Source organism: Rhincodon typus, chromosome 9 (genome assembly GCF_021869965.1).
Source record: "Rhincodon typus isolate 14 chromosome 9, sRhiTyp1.1, whole genome shotgun sequence".
NCBI classification, from domain to species: Eukaryota; Metazoa; Chordata; class Chondrichthyes; order Orectolobiformes; family Rhincodontidae; genus Rhincodon; species Rhincodon typus.
In genome coordinates, this window is record NC_063340.1 from 42749865 (window position 1) to 42769639 (window position 19775).

The window sequence follows — 19775 nt, forward strand, 5'->3', positions numbered from 1 at the left end:
AAGAAGAAATGAACGTGATATGGACTGTGTATCGAGTGCAATAAAATTAAATGCATCTACGCATAATTGTTTGTAGATCGTGTTACATCTTGCACAAGAACGTGACTGCAATCAGTCTCCAGTCCATGGAATAGCTCAGTCACCTGCTGGATCCCCAGGCATGCAGCGTACTGAGAGCCGACAGCATTTGTCTGTTGAACTAGCTGACACAAAAGCAAAACTCAGACGGATCAGGCAAGAAATGTAAGTACATAGATCAGAACTAAGCTTCCCTGATCTCAACGATCAGTTAATTGCATTCAATTTACAAAAATGGTGTCATTTTGTTGAAAGTGGTTTGGGGCAGAATTTTAACAAAAAAACTTTGCCTGTAGTACTGCATTTGGATTTCTCTTGTTCTTAAATAGATGAGCCGAATGACTTCCCTTATCTGATGTAATGTTAGAATTGTTATTACATTGGACCTGAAGAACTACGAAACAAATAGATTTATGTTGCTTTAACAAGTGAAATAAAATTGTCCAAACCAAAATCAGTGAGTTTGTGAATGTTGAGATTAAGTTGTGTTGATGCCAGAAAGTAAGAGCCAGGTTATTACAATCCTGACCTTAGCTACCTTTATGATCTTAAGGGTCATCATCTAAGACCAGAATTGTCAGGGATGAGGGAACTGATTTCATATTTCTTCAATCAGCTATGGGTGACAAACCCTAATGCAAGCACAGAAGAAATGAAAGAAATCTAAAATCTGTTTCAGAAATTGCTTACTTGCTGTGAGAGTACAGTTTAGTAGTTAACCTGTGGCCTGTAATTCAATATTCAAAACTGAATCAATTCTTTAAGTATTTAAGCTAGAGTACAAGAACAAACAGACACATGAAATCAACAGCTGGCCATTAACTTCTACCTCTAATGAAATTTTCTTTACTTTTGTACCCCAATAAACTGGCCACATGGCACTAATGCATTCGGAAAGAAATGAAAATTGCTTCTGTTTGTGATCCCATATTTGCTGATCATTAAGCTAGAATGCTGGAGTATGTTGTTTTGAAATAATGCCATGATAGTAAAATAAACACGTGCATGACATTTTTTTCTTAAGTCAATTCTAAACAAAACATATTTTAGCCGTATGTAAGTTAGTAAGTAAAATACTGATGCATATTATTAATTTAGAACCTACATTATGTAAGACATTGGATAGACAGGAAGAAGCATTTGTAAATGGCTTCTGAAACTGTGTTTTCTAGCTTAGAACTGTCTGTAACTTGTTTACTAAATCTATTTATATGTTGATAACCCAGAGAGATGATAATGATATAACAAAAGTTGTATAATTTTCAACAGGAGGACCTGTTTAAAACTGCACAATGCTGACTGTGTATTTGATTTTGTGGAGTTCTCGGATTCTGAGGGACTGAATTTTTTTCTCTGTGCTTCATTGTACTAATTAGTTCATTAAGAACATGCATGTATCTAGCATCCAAATGGTTCAGAAGATGCAACAGCTTAACTTCAGTGTCTGCTGTTGTTTGAATTTTAATAGTTTCATCTAATGTTTTGACCTGAAAGCTGGAATTGCACTGAATGTCCTCCTATCTATTATGCATTCATAACTCTGGCACTCAAAATGGGAACAGCTTTTAGTTCTACTGCTTTTTCTAAAAAAAAAGTGTGAGGATAAGAACAAGAAAAAAAGTATGACTGAAATTTATCTGGAGCAGAGGCAACATGGCTTTTTTTTTTAAAAAGCTTGGTGCTTTCCTTCATGATTGTGAAAGGCATGCATCTTCTAGAATGTATCCTAGTGCTCCTTCTAGATGTTTTTCCAGCTTCAGGAGTAATCAAGGTGTTTGACTGCAGAGTACCAAGGAGAATCTCCCAAGATTGATGTCAACTCTACTCCCATTTTGCTAGATAGTGAACTAGCCTTGGACCTTGTTCTACCTTTTTTAGTGATTGTTCCTGTCCACTTTTGTAGTACCTACTTCTGAGTAAAAATATTTGATGCGTTGAGTGCCTTGGTGTGCGTAATCTCGTCCTTCCCTTGGTCTTGGGCATGCTGCAATTACTAATCTGAATGGTAACAGATCTAAAGCAGCCTTGAGATCAGTTAAGACCTCCATCATGGAATCATCTAGATGCAAGTATTATTGAAACTGAATGAGTGAGTTACTCTTATTATGTATAGTATTCCAAACAAGGAAACTCCCTGTAGAAATAGCATAAAGTAATCTGTAGACTCAATTGCTCAAAAGCTTTCCTACGCTGATGCAGTTATTGTACTCTTCCATTATCATCATTACATCTCAAATGGCCTCCATGATTATGCTCAGTAGTTTTTCATATCACTCTTCTGCCTTATACTCTTTCTTGTTCACATGCAGCACTTTATTTCATGCTGTCCTTAAACTCAATTTTGTAAGCCTTCAGGCTAAACACATTAGTGCTTGGAACAGGTTGAGTGAGTTGTATAGGGTGCTGTGAGTACTTTTTGTTTCAATACTGCAAGTTGTTCCTTGTGGCACCTTTTTTAGAAGCAAGTTAGAAGCTCAATATTGACTGCATCTCAAGTGGTATTTCAGAGGACACTTAACAATGTGCTATGGTATTGACTGCATATCTGAGTGATCATGGATAAGTAGATAGAATAAAGCTAGCAGAAATTGGGATGATGAGATACTTCACCCACTCCTCATTCTCACCAGGCTCCTACTCATTTATTTTCATGTAATTTTCAAAGTGATTTAATGGATATAGTTGCTGAACTTTTTTCCTATAAGCTTTTCCTTTTTCTTTATGGTATCTTGATTTGCAAACATAAAATTAGGTCTAAATTTCTGCCACAAAGAATACACTCTCTGCCATGATGAAAATAATGGAAGATGTTAAAATCCTAAATTCTGCCTCTAAACAAACAACTTTTGGTGTGGTGGGGTGGGAGAGGTCCGATTTAGGGCAGGCCACACTTATGGAGGTAGATGGCCATTTACATTATCTGTTGCCTCCACACAAACTAGATTTTGGAGATCCTGTTGTCTAGAACCCCAAGTGGGGATTAGACCAAGTAAGGGTATATTTTGTTCTCAGTGCATTTCTTTTGGATAGCCAGGTTACGGCTTTGAAGTGGCAAAGTTCCTTTATGCATATGATCCCAGAATATCCCAGGGAATGGTGGTCAGGAATCTTTTCAAGACAGAGGGATGAAGGGGAAATGAGGGGGCATCAGCTCTCCTTTGCTGGTGGGTTTGGGGGTCTTTGGGTGACTTAGGGTTTGTCGTATGCACTTTGGGATTGTTAACTCTGAAAATTGTGCGCCAAAGCTGCATTAAACCCTTGGAACTCTCCAACTTGTCAAGAAGTGCCAATGTGTTAAGAAATCCTGAGCTGTACTGTCAAGACCTTTCAAGCATTGCGAAAGCAGTCAATATCTGTCAAGATATATTTTTACGAATGAGTTTCTTTGTCAATAGATTGTACCCTGCAATATTGATGTTAAAATGACTGAACTTTATTTTTTTCTTCTGTGTGCGTTGTATATAGATGCAAAGGTACAAACCTTACTTTTATATTTGAGACTAGAAATTTGCACCAACCCATCACCAATCAGTTGCTTTCCCTGCTCTCCTATCATGTGTGATTTATGACATCACTCCACTACTCATTTCACTGCAGATAGGCTCCTCCATTGTTGCCTTTTATCCTCTCCCACTCTTCTCTTACTCTGGCGATTTTACTTCTTACAGTAAACTTTGCTTAAAGCACTGCCCAAATTGTCATATTGGACAAAATTTCAAAAAATACTCAATCAGTTTTTGTCTGACTCATTCAGGCAAAGTCACCACTTGTACTGACTGTGCAGAATTACTTTTGAAAAGACAGGCATTCCCTAAGTTGCAAATGGGTTCCGTTCTGGAATCCGTTCACAAGTCGGTTTGCACACAAGTCAGAATAACATAAAATAGCCGTTCATAGTTGGACCTTTAATATTACACCTTGTATGGGATTATGTTCATAAGTACAAGCTTTCGTCAGTCAGATGCTCAAAAACCGGGGATCCCCCTGTACATTTCCTTGGATTGGAGAGGAACTAGGACTAGACGAGAAGTTCTGCTCAAAGAAATTGAATAGTCAGGTGTTAAATTGAAAGGCAGAACCTCCCAAGGTAATGTTCTCAGGATTACTACCTAAGCCATGGGAAAACTAGCATAGAAGGAATAAAGTCAATCAGATAAGTACGTGGCTCAAAGACTGGAATTAATGTAATACATTTCAGTTCGTGGGACAGTCACATCAGTGCTGAGGTAAAAGAGAGCTGCTCTGTTGGCACGGGCTTCAATTGACCTTTGCTGGAATCAGTGTCCTGCCAAATCAGGATACTAGGCTGTAAGCTAATTGGTGGGGTTGGGGCAGGGGGAAGAGAGAGACAGAGAAACTGGAACATAAGCTTCCAAAGCAAACAATATGACAACATTACAGAGCAGCTGTTTATACTGATACCCAGAAACAGACAAGGTGTACGAATATTGAAAAACAGCAACAAATGGGCAAGTAAGTCTCGTAATTACTACATAATGTCCTCCTCAGCTGATGAACCTGTACTCCTCCCTGTTGAACACCGCTTGGAGGAAGCACTGAAGATGGCAAGGGTGCAGAGTGTCCTTTGAGTGATGGATTTCAATGTCCACCACCAAGAATGGCTCGGCAGAAGCATGACTGATTGAGCTGGTCCTAAAGGACGTAGTTGGGAAACTGGCTTTGCAGCAGATGATGAGGGAAGCAACAAAGGGAAAAACATACTTGACCTTATACTCACCAGTCTGCTGGCTGCAGATGCATCTGCCCATGACAGTATGGGTGAGAGTGGCCACTTCACAGTCCTTATGGAGATAAAGTCCTGCCTTCACATTGAGAATATCCTCCTTAGTGTTATGTAACACTGTCACTGTGCTGAAAGGGACAGATTTTGAACAAACATAGTAACTGGAGATTGGGCATCCATGAGGCACTGTGGGCAATCGACAGCAGCAGAATCGTGCTTCAGCACAATCTGCAACCTCCTGGCTTGGCATATCTCCCACTCAACCATTGCCATCAAGCCAAGGGATTAACCCTGGATCACTGGAGAGTGTAGGAGGGTATACCAGGAGCAGCACCAAGCATATCTAAAAGAGGTGTCAATCTAGTAAATCTACCAAACAGGACTACTTGCAAGTGATGGAGAAGGCTAAGAGATCCCGCAACCAAAACGTCAGATCTAAACTCTGTAGTCTTGCCTCATTCAGTCATGAATGCTGGTGGGTAATTAAACAACTCACTGGAGGAGGAGTCTCCCCAGATGTCCCCATCCTCAGTAATGGAAGAGCCCAGCATATTGGTACAAAAGATAAGGCTGAAGACTTGCAACAATCTTTAGCCAGACGTGCCAAGTGGATGATCCACTCAGTCTCCTTCAGAGGTCCCCAGCATCACTGATGCCGATACTCGGCTGTACTCCGTTCGATTCACTCCATGTGATATCAAGAAACAGTTGGAGGCACTGGATACTGCAAAGGCTTTGGGTCCTGACAAGGTTTTAGTATTATTGCTGGATAGTTGTGGTCCATGTTTAGCAGGTAATAGGGAAGGCAAATCAAATGTTGGTTTCTATTTCAAAGGGAATGCAATATAAAAAATGTTACAACTGTATAAGGCAGTAGAATACTGTGAATAGTTTTGATCCCCTTATCTAAAGAAAGATATACCTACATTGGATGCAGTCTAGGGAAAGTTTACCAACTTGATCCCAGGAATGGAGGGATTTTCTTATGAGGATACATTGAGTAGATAAGGTTTGTACTCCATTGGAGTTTGGAAGAACAAGATGTGACCTTTTATTTAACCATATAATATTCTTTGTAGCTTGACAGGATAGATGTTGAGAGGTTATTTTTCCCTTGTGGGACATTTTAACACAAGAAGACAAACCAAGAATCAGGGGTCACCCAGTTATGACAGAGATTAGGAGGAATTTTTTTTTGGAGGTAGTGAATTAGTGAGATTTTATTTTTAACTGCAGAGAGCTATAGATGCTGGATCAGTAGGTATATTCAAGATTGAGACAGACAGATTTTTAATCAGGTGAGGGAATCAGATTATGGAGAAAAGACAAAAACGTGGAGGTGATGGACTTAGGCATGGTAAGATCTACCACATTTGTTTTTGTGTGCTTTTGCAGCCCAGCAACTACAGGCCAGTCAGCTAAACCTCCTGAAGTGGTGAACTTCTAGAAACAATGGTTTGGGAAGAAATTAATAGTCACAGAGTCATAGAATAATACAGCATGGAAATGGGCCCTTCGGCCCAAACTGGATCATGCTGACCATAGTGCCCATTCAGCTTGTTCCAAATGCCCGCATTTGGACCATATCCCTCTAAAACCTTCCCATCCATGTACCTATCCAAATGCTTTTTAAATGTTGCTATTGCACCTGCCTCAGCCACTTTCTCTCTGGCAGCCCATTCCAAATACGCACCACTCTCTCTGCATGAAGAAGTTGCCCCTCCGGTCCTTTTGAGGTCTTTTCCCTCTCCTCTCTCAAACTTGTGCCCTCTAGTTTTCAATTTCCCATCCCTGGGAAAAAGACAAATGCATTTGTCCTGTCTATGCCCCTCATGATTTTATATACCTCAGTAAGGTCACTCCTCAATCTCCTACGTTCCCAGGAATAAAGTCCTATCCTAGCCAACCTCTCCCTATAACTCGGGCCTGTTAGTCCTGGCAACATCCTTGTAAATCATCTTTGCACACTTTCTAGTTTAACTATGTTTTTCCTATAACAAGGTGACCAAAACTCTACACAATCCTCCAAGTGAGGCCTCGCCAACGACTCGTGCAACTGTAACATTATGTCCCAACTCCTATACTCAGTGCCTCAACTGATGAAGGCCAGCATGCCAAATGCCTCCTTCACCACCCTGTCCACCTGCGATTTTGCTTTTAACAAACTATGTACTTGTACTCCTAGGTCCCTCTGTTCCACAACACTCCTCAACACCTTACTATTTGCTGTGTATGTCCTATCTTGGTTTGACTTTGCAGTGTGCCACACCGCACACATCTGTATTTAATTGCATTTGCCAATCCTGAGCCAACTTCCCCATCTGATCAAGTTTCCCTCTGTAATTTTTGATAACCTTCTTCGCCATCAACTATGCCTCCTAATTTTGTATCATCCGCAAACTTACTAATCATGCCTTGTACTTTCACATCCAGATCATTTATGTAAATAACAAAGGTCCCAGCACCGACCCCGTGGCACACCACTAGTTACAGGCCTCCAGTCCGAGAAACAACCTTCAACCGTCACCCTCTGCTTCCTACCATCAAACCATTATGAATCCAATTAGCTACCTCTCCTGGATCCCATCCAACCTAAACTTCATGACTGGCCTGCCGTGCAGGACCTTGTCAAAGGCCTTACTAAAGTCCATTTAGATAACATCCACTGCCCTGCTCTACCCTCATCTATCCTCTTGGTTACCTCTTTGAAAAACTCAAAGATTTGTCAGACATGACTTCACATCCACAAATCCATGCTAACTGTCCCTAATCAGACCTTGACTATCCAAATGTTGGTTGATCCTGTCCCTCGGTATCCTTTCCAATAACTTGCCTAACACTGATGTCAGGCTCACTGGCCTGTTGTTCCCTGGCTTGTCTTTGCTACTTTTCTTTAACAATAGAACAACATTAGCCACCCTCCAGTCTTCCAGAACTTCTCCAGTGGATAAAGATGAAGCAAAAATCTCTGCAATGGCCTCTGCGATTTCTTCCCTAGCCTCCCACAACATCCGAGGATGGACTTGATCAGGCCCAAGGGATTTATCCACCTTAATGCGATCTAAGGCCGCAAACACCACTTCATGGGTAATATGAATTCGATCCAAAACCTCCTCCATTTGTTTTTCTTCTTTCCTTAGCATCCATGATTCTCTCCTCCGTAAACACGGAGGAGAAATATTCATTAAAAATCTCCTGTGGCTCCACACCTAGATGGCCACGCTGATCTTTTAAGGGGACCTATTCTCTCCCACCCTATCCTTTTACTCTTAATATAGCTACGGAACCTGTTGGAATTATTCGTAACCTTTATCGGCCAGATCCATCTCATGCCCTCTTTTTGCTCTTCTGGTTTCCCTCCAGTGTGCTCCTACACTTTTTATAGTTATCTATGGATTCACTTGATCCCGATAGCTTAAACCCAATGTGTGCCGCCTTTTTCATGACTAGAGCCTCAATATCACTCGTCAGCCAGGGATCCCTGAACTTGCCAGCTTTTCCCTTCACCATATCAGGGACACACTGTCCATGGACTTCTGATATCACACTTTTAAAAGCCTTCCATTTGCCAGTTGTTCCTTTTCCTTTACCTTTAAACAGGCCCACCTAATCGACCGCTGCTATATCCTGCCTAATGGCCTCAAATTTGGACCTGCTCCAATTTAGTATCTTAACCTGTGGACCTGTCCTGTCTTTTTCCATAACTGTTAAAACCAAGAGAGTTATGGTCACTGGACCCAAAGTACTCTCTGACACTTCAGTCACTTGCCTGACCTCCTTTCCTAAGAGGAGGTCCAGTGTTGCACCCTCCCGAGTGGGGCCCTGTACATATTGATGTAGGAAACTTTCTTGGACACAATTGACAAATTCCACCCCGTCCAGGCTCTTTACACTCTGGGTAGCCTAGTCAATAAAGGGGGAATTAAAATCTTCAATCCGTGCTACTGTATTATTCCTGCAGGTATCTACAATCTCTGTACACATCTGCTCCTCCAGTACCTGATGGCTATTTGGCTATAATACAGTCCCAACAGAGTGACCATCCCCTTCTTGTTTCTGAGTTCCAACCAAATGGCCTCATTTGATGACCCCTTAAGAATATTCTGTCTAAGCACTGTTGTTATGTCCTCACTTATTAAAAGAGCAATTCCCCCTTCCTTGCTTACTTCTACACTCATGCCTGTAGCTTCTATATCCTGGAAACATTGAGCTGCCAGTCCTGCCATTCTCTCAGCCATGCTTCTGTTATGGCTTTAATATCCCAGTCCCCAGAGCCAATCCATGCACTGAGCTTATCTGCCTTACCAGGTCAGGCCTTGTGCGTTGAAATAAATCCACTTTAAACAAGCAGGCTTTTCCCACCGTTTTACTGTGCCTCTGACTATCTTGAATACTAAAGTTGCTTTCGATGGCTGATGTATTTTCATCTGACTTCTCGATGCCCACTCTTAAGAGTCCCAATCTCTTGCCAAACTAGTTTAAACCCTCCTGCGTAACACTAGCAAAGCTCCCCGCAAGGATATTGGACCCCCTCCAGTTCATGTGCAACCCATCCCTTTTGTGCAGGTCACCTCTACCCCTGAAGAGATCCCAATGATCCAAGAACTGAAAACCCTGCCCCCTACACCATCTCCTCAGCCACACATTCGCCTGACCTAGCTTTCTCTTTCAATCCTCCATTGACGTGACACTGGGAGTAATCTGGAGATCATTACCCTTGGTCCTACTTTTTAACTTCTTGCCTAACTCCCACTACTCATTTTGCAAGACCCCATCCCCTTGTCTATCTATGTCATTTGTACTGATGTGCGCAATGACCTCTGGCTGTTCATCCTCCCCCTTCAGAGTGTTCTGCAACTGCTCAGAAACATCCTTGACCCTGGTGCCCAGGAAGCAACACACCATCTTGGTGGACACAAACTCCCGTCTGTCCCCCTCCTGATTGAGTATCCTATCAGTATCACTCTGTCTGACTGCATCCTTTCCCTCTGAGCCTCAGAGCTGGTCACAGTGCTACTGATCTGATTACTGCTGCTGCTAGCCCGTGAAAGGTCGTCCCCTCCCCTGCCAGCAGTATCCAAAGTGGTATACCTGTATTGAGGGGAATGGCCACAGGGGAACCCTGCGCTACCTGCCTTCCCCCTTTACCTCTGCTGGGGCTCACCCAGCTCCCTGCAGCTTGCACCTTAGCAGTGAGTCCTTCACTGTAGTTCTTATCAATGATGCCCTCTGCATCCCTGATGATCCTGAGTGTGTCCAGCTCCATCTCCATTTCCCTAACACAGTCTGTCAGGAGCTGCAGCTGGGTGCACTTCTCACACGTGTAGCCAGCAGGGACACTGGAAGTCTCCCTGATCGCCCACATCCTGCAAGAGGAGCATGCCACTGCCCTAACTGCCATCCCTACTGCTTTCTTTCTAGACAGAAAGAAAGTATTTAAAAAGCCCCAACCTGCACCCCTGCTCAGTTTCCTCACACCGAAATCTCTCGAGCAAAGGCCTCAGCACTTCCACTGTAACACTAGCCCACTCACTTAATGACTGCTCCCTTGTACACCTTTACCTCTCAAGTTGTTCTCCTCTCAGACCGTTTTTCTTTTGGTCAGAGGTACTTCTTATGGCTGGGATTCTTTTCTCAGAACTTGTAAGAAGTTGATAACGTGCTAGTCGACTTCACCTGATTGTTATATGTGAAACTGGCACAATCCTGCACTGATTTTTTTTTTGAGTCCCATGATTCTTGACTTCCTCCTTTTATTTCTTGTCCTATGTTCTGAATGGTTGAGCGTTTTTTCTATATTGCATCAATTTCCAGCAATTTTCACACCGTCTGGGAGCCAAAGTTTCCTGAAGAGCAACATTTGGCAATTCAAGTTTTTCCTATTGTATGCTTTTGAAACATGGATCATACTCTGTTGTTTGAAGTGAGAACCCATTTCCAAAGATGTCTTGTCAATCAAACACACTTGTTTCTCTTTCAGAAAAATCAAATTCATAGCATTTGTAACAACACAGGAATAGCAAGCCAAATCAGCCTTTATCACTGGATTCACAACAATGGAATGAAAACATTCAGTGACCCTCAAAATTGCACAGTTGTTCCTAAGCAAACTTTGTAAATAACAGCCTTGGACACCAAGTTTAGGTAAACAAAAATGAACAATTCATTATTAATAATATAACTTTAGCAGAATACAAATGATTAACAAGGTAACTAAGTAATATCTAAACCCACTCTTCTTTGATCATCAACTTTCTATTCTTACCTACAGACCGAGTTAACGGATAAATTAAAAAAGACGTAATTTGCCAATTCAATAACTGTGTTTCAATGAAGAATACCAGGCCTTCCTGAAAATCTTTGGTATTACAGGCATGTAGAACTGTGTATCTTATTTGAATTCTCAAGTCATCGGTTAATGCAAATGGTTTCCGCAGACCCTTGAGACTTTTACTTAGTTCTTATGGCTGGGATTCGTTTTTCAGAAGTTGATAACTAGAGAATAACTAGAGAGCAAAACCTAAAGACAGCTTCCCAGTCCAGCAACTTTGAAAGCAAAACTGCCATCTGCCCAATCAGAGCCAGTTCACTTTGTTTCTCTTTATTTCCCAGTTTCTCTCTAGTTGTTCTGGCCACTGCCAGTCCTCCTTTGAATTACCAATTGAACATCCAACCATCTGTCAGTCTGAGCATAACACCGTTTTGAATTCCTTCTTTAAGCATCTCACCTTGTTCCACTACACCATCATTTAATCAAAATCTTCTTTCCCTGTTCATTTCCTAAAAGCTTGATCTATTTTCTCAGCCACTTTTTTTTAATTTGACTATTAATTATGATATTCCTAATTTATTTTATCCGTTAGGACCTTCTTAAAGGCCATGTTAACTGCCCGTTTGCTGTTGTGTCACTTGACTAAATTCTGTTCGTTGATCTACTGGGCCAGGATGTTCCCACAAAGATGAGATCCTCTAGATGCTACCTGGCTTGCTGTGTTCTTCCAGTCTCCTATTTATCTACCTTGGATTCCAGCATCTGTAGTTTTTGTCTCTATTTCATTCAAGTGTTCCATAAACAATTTCCTAGGAATAGGAACAAGGGAGCAAGAGATGGGTCTTGTGGACAAGATGAGCGCAGAGCAACCATGGGAAGAAATGAGAGTGCCACAAGAGAAGATGCAAACTTTAGAGGAAGTTTGGCCAGGTGCGATGATGGTGGAGAAGGAAATTACAAAATCGTCTGCACTTATTGTTGGAATTGAAGGTTGAGGAGATGGGAGAGGAGTGTAAGAAAATAGTCACAAAGAGAGGATTATCTTTTGCAATTCAGGAATGGTGAACAGTTTTGTCGGATGAGAGCAGGACTTATTAGTGTATTAGTTGGTCTGGTGATGATCGGCTAAATCAGTTTTCCACCAAATCCGTTTACGTGCGCATCCTGAAGACTTAAAGTGCGGGTGAGGGTCACTGGGAGAATGGCCAGAGAGAGGAAGAGAAATGGTTTTATTAGAGACTTGGGGATCACAGGTGGAGGTTAAGAGTGTGAGTGAGGAAAATGATGAAAGTCAGTTGTACCAATCGCTACAACATCTCAAATAAAATCGGATGGATCATCTTGCATCGACCTAGGTACCAGAAAAGACTATGGCAGAAACAGTCCTGTCAATCCTATAAAGTCTGCCGTATTAACACCTAGGGGCTAGTGCCAGAATTGGGACAGCTGTCTCGCAAACTAGTCAAGCAAAAGCTCAACGTAGTCGTACTCCCTGGAATCATACCTCAACAGGCAATGTCCTGAAGACCACTATCACCATCCCTGGATATGTCCTGTCCCACCAGCAGGACAGACCTGCAGAGGTGGCAGGACACTGGCATGCAGTCGGAAGGGTGATGTCCTTGGAGTCTTCAGCATTGACACTGGACCCCATGAAGTCTCATGACTTTTGGTTAGACATCCTGCTGGTTACCATGTACTTATCTCCCTTGGCTGATGAATCAGTACATCCTCATGTTGAACAAGACTTGGAGGAAGCACTGAGGATGGCAAGGGCACAAAATGTGCTCTGGCTGGGGGATTTTAGTGTCCACCACCAAGTGTGGCTTGGCAGCAGTATTACTGAGCAAATTGGTCGGATCCTAAAGGGCATAGCTGCTAAGCTGGTTCTGCAGCAGGTGGTGAGAGAACCAACAAGAGGACAAAACATACTTGTCCTCATCCTTACCGATCTGCGGATGCTTCTGTCCATGATTGTATCAGTAAGAGTGACCACTGCACAGCCCTTGTGGAGACGATGTCCCGCCTTCGCGTTGAGAATAACCTCCATTGTGTTGGGTGGCGCTATCACTGCAAAATGGAACAATCTCCGAACAGATCTAGCAATTCAAGACTGGGCATCCATGAGGCACTGTTTCATCTACAGCAGCAGAATTGTACTCCAGCACAATCTGTAATCGCATGGCCTGGGTATCTCCCAATCAACCATTGCTGTCAGGCCAGGGAATCAACCCTAGTTCAATGGAGAGTGCAGGAGGATATGCAAGGAGCAGCACCAGGCATATCTAAAAGAAGTGTCAACCTGGTGAATCTACCAAACAGGACTGCTTGTGTGTCAAACAGCAAGTGATAGAGCTAAGCAGGTGATTTGTGCTTCAGAAATAACTGCATTTCGAGAGAAGCAGTTTCAGTTCAGCTTCTACATTACAACTGTTTGTCAAGATGGAAAAATCTGCATATGTCCTGTCCACAAAATGTGAGACAAATTTTAACTTAGTTAATTAGAGTTCAGGACCAGAGGGGATAATCTCAGAATAAGGGGTCATCCGTACAAGACCTAGATGAGAAATTTCTTCTGAGGGTAGTGTATCTATGGAATTCTTTACCTCCAGATGGCTGTAGAAGCTGGGTTGTTAATTATATTCAATACTGAGAGACTTTTAATCAGTAAAGGAATAGAGAGTTATAAGGAAAAGGATGGAAAATGGAGTTGAAGGTTCAGGTCAGTCATAATCTCACCAAGTGATGGAGCAGACATGGTGGCCTAAATAGCCTATTTCTGCCTTAGTGTCTTATGGTTTTAAAGTGCCTCACCAGTCTACACTCAATAATAGGAGCAAGAATGGGCCATATAGTCTCATGTCTGCTTTGCTTTTCAATGAAATCATACTTGATCTTTTACGTCATTGTCATTTTCCTATATTATTACATATCCTGTGATATTTTTAATATTTAGAAATCGACTAATCTAAGTCTGGAGCATGCTGAATTACTGAGTCTCTTTAGCCGTCTGAGGCAGAGAATTTAAAAGATGACTCCTCGGCTCAGTCCTGAACCGCATGCCTCTTTTGAGTTTGTGGCATCTTGTTCAAATCTGTGCCCACCCTCCCAAAAATTCAGGAGAAAAGCCCTTTCTGCAAATGTATTCAGCTCGTGAGAAATTTGTGTTTGGATGAGATTTTAATTGCTCTTGGCTGTCATCCTCGTCTCATCACTGGTTGCTGTCAGTCAACGCAGTCATTGTCGGAGTTTTATTTATCATTCTGTGCATGCATGATGACCTTGTCATTTCATTTTGAACTGGTTTCTGTCCCTATGCAATGTAGCTCCTCCCTTAGTAATAACTTCATACAGCTTGGGCTGGTTGCATATCTTGGAAAGCTTTGTTAGTATCCAGGCAGTTGTGACTGGATTTCTGTTTCACACCCTCCCCAATACTTATAGTTCTCTACCTGCTTGCTAGCTGTGGATCTCTTTCATTTTCCTATTGCTGAAGTACTTGGGTCTCACTGTCAGGCAGTCAGTTTCACTTGCCATCCAATCATGAGTTGTGCTGCGCAAAAATGTAGCGGTGCAGTGCCAACATCTTTGTTGCTCTAAGCAGGAGAGCATAGATTTGATTGTACATGCCATACATTGTTAGACCATTTGAGCATAGATAGTGGGATATTATTGCGATATAGGTCATTCCTCACTTAGTGCACATATCTTAGAATGGTTTGCCACTAATCTATAGTCAGTTGTCAGATACTATCCACTCCAGTGCATGGTATAAGCTGAAAATGGCCGTCATTTTGGTGATCGTTGTACTCATTCTGTTGCTAAGTCATCAAACAATGGGAAATTAGGAGCTGAAACCTGTCACAAAGGTGTAATTTCCCTTGTCAGTTTCTATTTTTGTCCAGCAAATGAGCAGAGCATCATGTAGATGTAGAGGCTCCCTCCATTGCTGGAGTTAGTTCATTTGGCATGTTTCACATTGGGTTGCTGGATATCCTGACTCTGATTCATCCCTGGCCAGTACACAAATCTGCATGCTAACATTCTTATACATTTAGTACCCGTGTGGCTTTGGTGTAACATAGCTGTTAAGTGTTTTTAGAATTCGGTCTTGTTTGCCATTGAAAATGACTTGCCATGATGTACCAAGGTCATTTTGGCTGTGCAGAAATGAAGAATGTTCTCAGGAATTTCTTAGTATTGTTAGGCTACTCTTGGATAAGAGTGTTTTGCAACTCTTCTAGTTGCTTATATTTGGTAACTGCATAGAACATTACAGCGCAGTACAGGCCCTTCGGCCCTCGATGTTGCGCCGACCTGTGAAACCAATCTGAAGCCCATCTAACCTAAACTATTCCATTATCATCCATATGTTTATCCAATGACCATTTAAATGCCCTTAAAGCCGGTGAGTCTACTACTTTTTGCAGGCAGGGCATTCCACGCCCTTACTACTCCGAGTAAAGAACCTACCTCTGACATCTGTCCTATATCTATCACCCCTCAATTTAAAGCTATGTTCCCTCGTGCTAGCCGCCACCATCCGAGGAAAAAGGCTCCCGCTGTCCACCCTATCTAATCCTCTGATCATCTTGTATGTCTCTATTAAGTCACCTCTTAACCTTCTTCTGTCAAATGAAAACAGCCTCAAGTCCCTCAGCCTTTCCTCATAAGACCTTCCCTCCATACCAGGCAACATCCTGGTAAATCTCCTCTGCACCCTTTCCAATGATTCCACATCCTTCCTATAATGCAGTGACCAGAACTGTACGCAATAGTCCAAGTGCGGCCGCACCAGACTTTTGTACAGCTGCAACATGACCTCATGGCTCCGAAACTCAATCCCTCTACCAATAAAACCTAACACACCGTATGCCTTCTTAACCCTATCAACCTGGGTGGCAACTTTCAGGGATCTATGCACATGGACACCGAGATCTCTCTGCTCATCCACACTACCAAGAATCTTACCATTTAGCCCAGTACTCTGTATTCCTGTTACTCCTTCCAAAGTGAATCACCTCACACTTTTCCACATTAAACTCCATTTGCCACCTCTCAGCCCAGCTGTGCAGCTTATCTATGTCCCTCTGTAACCTGCAACATCCTTCCGCACTATTCACAACTCCACCAACTCTGGTGTCATCCGCAAATTTACTAACTCATCCTTCTACGCCCTCATCCAGGTCATTTATAAAAATGACAAACAGCAGTGGCCCCAAAACAGATCCTTGAGGTACACCACTAGTAACAGAACTCTAGGATGAATATTTCCCATCAACCACCACCCTCTGTCGTCTTACAGCTGGCCAATTTCTGATCCAAACCGCTAAATCACCCTCAATCCCATGCCTCCATATTTTCTGCAATAGCCTACAATGGGGAACCTTATCAAACGCTTTGCTGAAATCCATATACACCACATCAACCGCTTTACCCTCATCCACCTGTTTGGTCACCGTCTCAAAGAACTCAATAAGGTTTGTGAGGCACGACCTAGCCTTCACAAAACTGTGTTGACTATCCCTAATCAAATTATTCCTTTCTAGATGATTATAAATCCTATCTCTTATAATCCTTTCCAACACTTTACCCACAACCGAAGTAAGGCTCACTGGTCTATAATTACCAGGGTTGCCTCTACTCCCCTTCTTGAACAAGGGGACAACATTTGCTAGTCTCCAGTCTTCTGGCACTATTCCTGTAGACAATGACGACATAAAGATCAAAGCCAAAAGCTCTGCAATCTCCTCTCTAGCTTCCCAGACAATCCTAGGATAAATCCCATCAGGCCCAGGGGACTTATCTATTTTCGCACCTTCCAGAATTGCTAACACCTACTCTTTATGAACCTCAATCCCGTCTAGTCTAATAGCCTGTATCTCAGTATTCTCCTCGACAACATTGTCTTTGTCTTTTTCCTGTGTGAATACTGACGAAAAATATTAATTTAGCGCCTCTCCTATCTCTTCGGACTCCACGCACAACTTCCCGCTACTGTCCTTGACTGGCCCTAATCTTAATCTAGTCATTCTTTTATTCCTGACATACCTATAGAAAGCAAAGTTCAATGATTCAATTCAATGATTGAATTAGCAAATACACTGGCTCTGGTCAAGGTGTAACAGAGCTCCCTTGAGAATGTCTTCAATGTAGTCATGTAGTGCATCCACATGTGTAGACCAAGAGGGACATTTTGGTCTTCGTGTGGGTTACGAAATCTGCTCAGTACATCAAATATAGTTATTCTGGTATCTAGCTTGTATCTGACTTCAAAGTCATATCCTTGCACCTTCAGATGTAAATGCTACTGATGTAGACTGCTAATAAGAGCACTGTCACAGCAGATCATTTCAGGTGGCTTATGGTCTGTTTAAAAAATGAATTTGTTGCTGAATGGTGTGAAACTGCAGCATGCCAAATACCAGAGTAGACTGTTATACTCTGTTGAAATAGTTGGCTTGCCTATAATGAAAGCACTTTTGAACTAAAAGCAATAGGTTTCTGTCTTGCAGAAGACAGGCATCTAGGTCTTATTGCATTGCATCTACTTCCAAAATTGTCTGTCTTGGTTGTGCTGATTTGCAGTAGGCAAGATTTTGTTGGTGTCTTGCCTGAGAGGATTGATGGTTGAGTTGCTGCACCTATGAGTCATCCTCCTTGAGCAAATCACTCAGCGGAGATGCCTTTTCCACAACATTGGGAATATATGGCAAAAGAAAGTTGTAAGATCTGAGGCAACATCACAGAGCCGCCTTATTCTGTAGGGTGGGTGTTTGTTTAACAGTCTCTTGTTGTCTGGATTGGTTCAGACTCAGCAGAGTATCTTGACCTGGAAACATTTATCTGGCTGACATTAAACTGCTCCATGTTATTACGCTGCTTTCATCAATGGGTGAGATTTATGGTCATGCTCTGCCTTTGTCTGACCCATGATCGTGATATTGTCAGCAATGCAAACACAATCAGGTACATTTTCAATAATCCTGTCTGTTTGCTTTTGGAATGTGTCTTGGCCTACTGCTCATCCAAATGATAACTGTTGGAAACAGTATTGTCCAATGGTGTTCAAAATGTTGAGTTCTTGGGACTTTTCTGCTAGATGGATGGACTAGTAGCCATGCTTTGCCTTTAGTTTCTAAAAATAAAAGAAAAACAGTAACCTGGTGCTGGAAAACTTAGTATTTAGTTTTTACAGCATTGATATTTCATGTGAGATTGTGCCACCTTAGATCTAGACGTAGTTTTTATGGTGCCATATTTCTTTAAAACTCATGTGACGGACCTAACCAGTCTGCGTGATGATCAACCTTCTGAATGATATCACCTGGCTATATCTCATTCAGTTCTACTTGAAGCTTCTCCTAGATGTGCACCCTGGAGAATCATTGAATGGGTTTGAATTGTCCTTGAGATGTAGTGTTGTGTGAAACTTAAATTAGAATCGTCAATTGTGTTAAGATGGTCAATGTTTGAGATCATTGGTTGATTCAGTTGTGTCAAGCTTAGTCTGCTCTATCATTATGAATCAGATGAATAGCTATGATGCTAAGATCTGTGCATACTGTTATTGTACTACATCTGGACCATTGGTATCTACCAGGCAGAAGATTTTGGAAATCTAAGCATGTTAGCACTGCAGTGTGATTGTCTGATGGAGCACCACTTGTTGGCGTACTTGTCTTTTAGGATGCGTAGTGATAGTGTTTGGACTAGCTCCTGTATCAATTTTGGCTTTCATGGTGTGTTGACCTGCCTTGTGGGGATATAGCATGTTGGTAGTAAAAGCTTTTTACAATCCTTTATCGTCATTTTGGTAGCTGAGGTTGACAGTATGAAAAGTTGTTTTTTGGTTTGTTGGCTGTTCACTTTGTTGATATGTTTGGATATATTTGGATGACTGTGTTGTCAATGTTATGTGGTCATCTAGGTTTTGTAATGAGTTTTGCTTTTGAACCCAGACTTTTTGTATGTGAATGCTCAGTATCCTTTGGTACCACGTGATTTGCAGATTCGAAGAAACACCAGATAACTTTTGTGTAGGTGGACAAACCTCATGAGTCAGAATTTGCTAGTTTGGTGCACTTGGCTGATTGCAGCAAGAGTATTGTCTGCACTTTTGCTGGATATTTTTTAACATCTTCAGATAGATCAGAAGTATTTATTCAGTGAAGTTTCTCCTTGTCAATAGCAAGTTCAACTTTCAGAGATCTTCTCTCGGAATCATTTGTGGCTTCATTTGTTAAGTAAAGCTGCAGTTTTGTTTAAATAGCTGGAGTTCAATGCAGATGTCACTCATTGTCCAATCCATGATCAAAGTTTTGTAATCCATTTCTTGTTGAAGGTCAATGGTTTTTTTGTTTTATTGGAGTGGAGCACTTATTTACAGTCATGGAATCATAGAACCGTACAGCATGGAAACGGACCCTTTGTTCCAACTCCTACATGCCGAGCAGATATCCTAAATAACTCTAAATCCCATTTTCCAGCATTTGGCCATATCCCACTTAAACCCCTCCTATTCATATTCCCACCCGGATCTCTTTTTTAAATGTTGTGATTGTACCAGCCTCCGCCACTTCCTCTGGCAGCTCATCCCGTACACGCACCACCGTCTGCATGAAAATGTTGCCCCTTAGGTCCCTTTTAAATCTTTCCCCTCTCATCTTAAACCTATGCTCT

The 19775-nt window shown here is 41.9% G+C and overlaps 1 protein-coding gene across 7 annotated transcripts in view; it reads left to right on the plus strand.

Moving 5' to 3' along the window:
- ccdc88ab (coiled-coil domain containing 88Ab) overlaps positions 1-19775 on the plus strand; it is a 342694-nt gene that overhangs the window by 108187 nt on the left and 214732 nt on the right. For all 7 annotated transcript variants that reach the window (XM_048601173.1, XM_048601174.1, XM_048601175.1 and 4 more), the window contains one exon: positions 77-243. In XM_048601173.1, coding sequence (XP_048457130.1) covers positions 77-243 — 167 coding nt within the window. The remainder of the gene's footprint in view (positions 1-76; positions 244-19775) is intronic.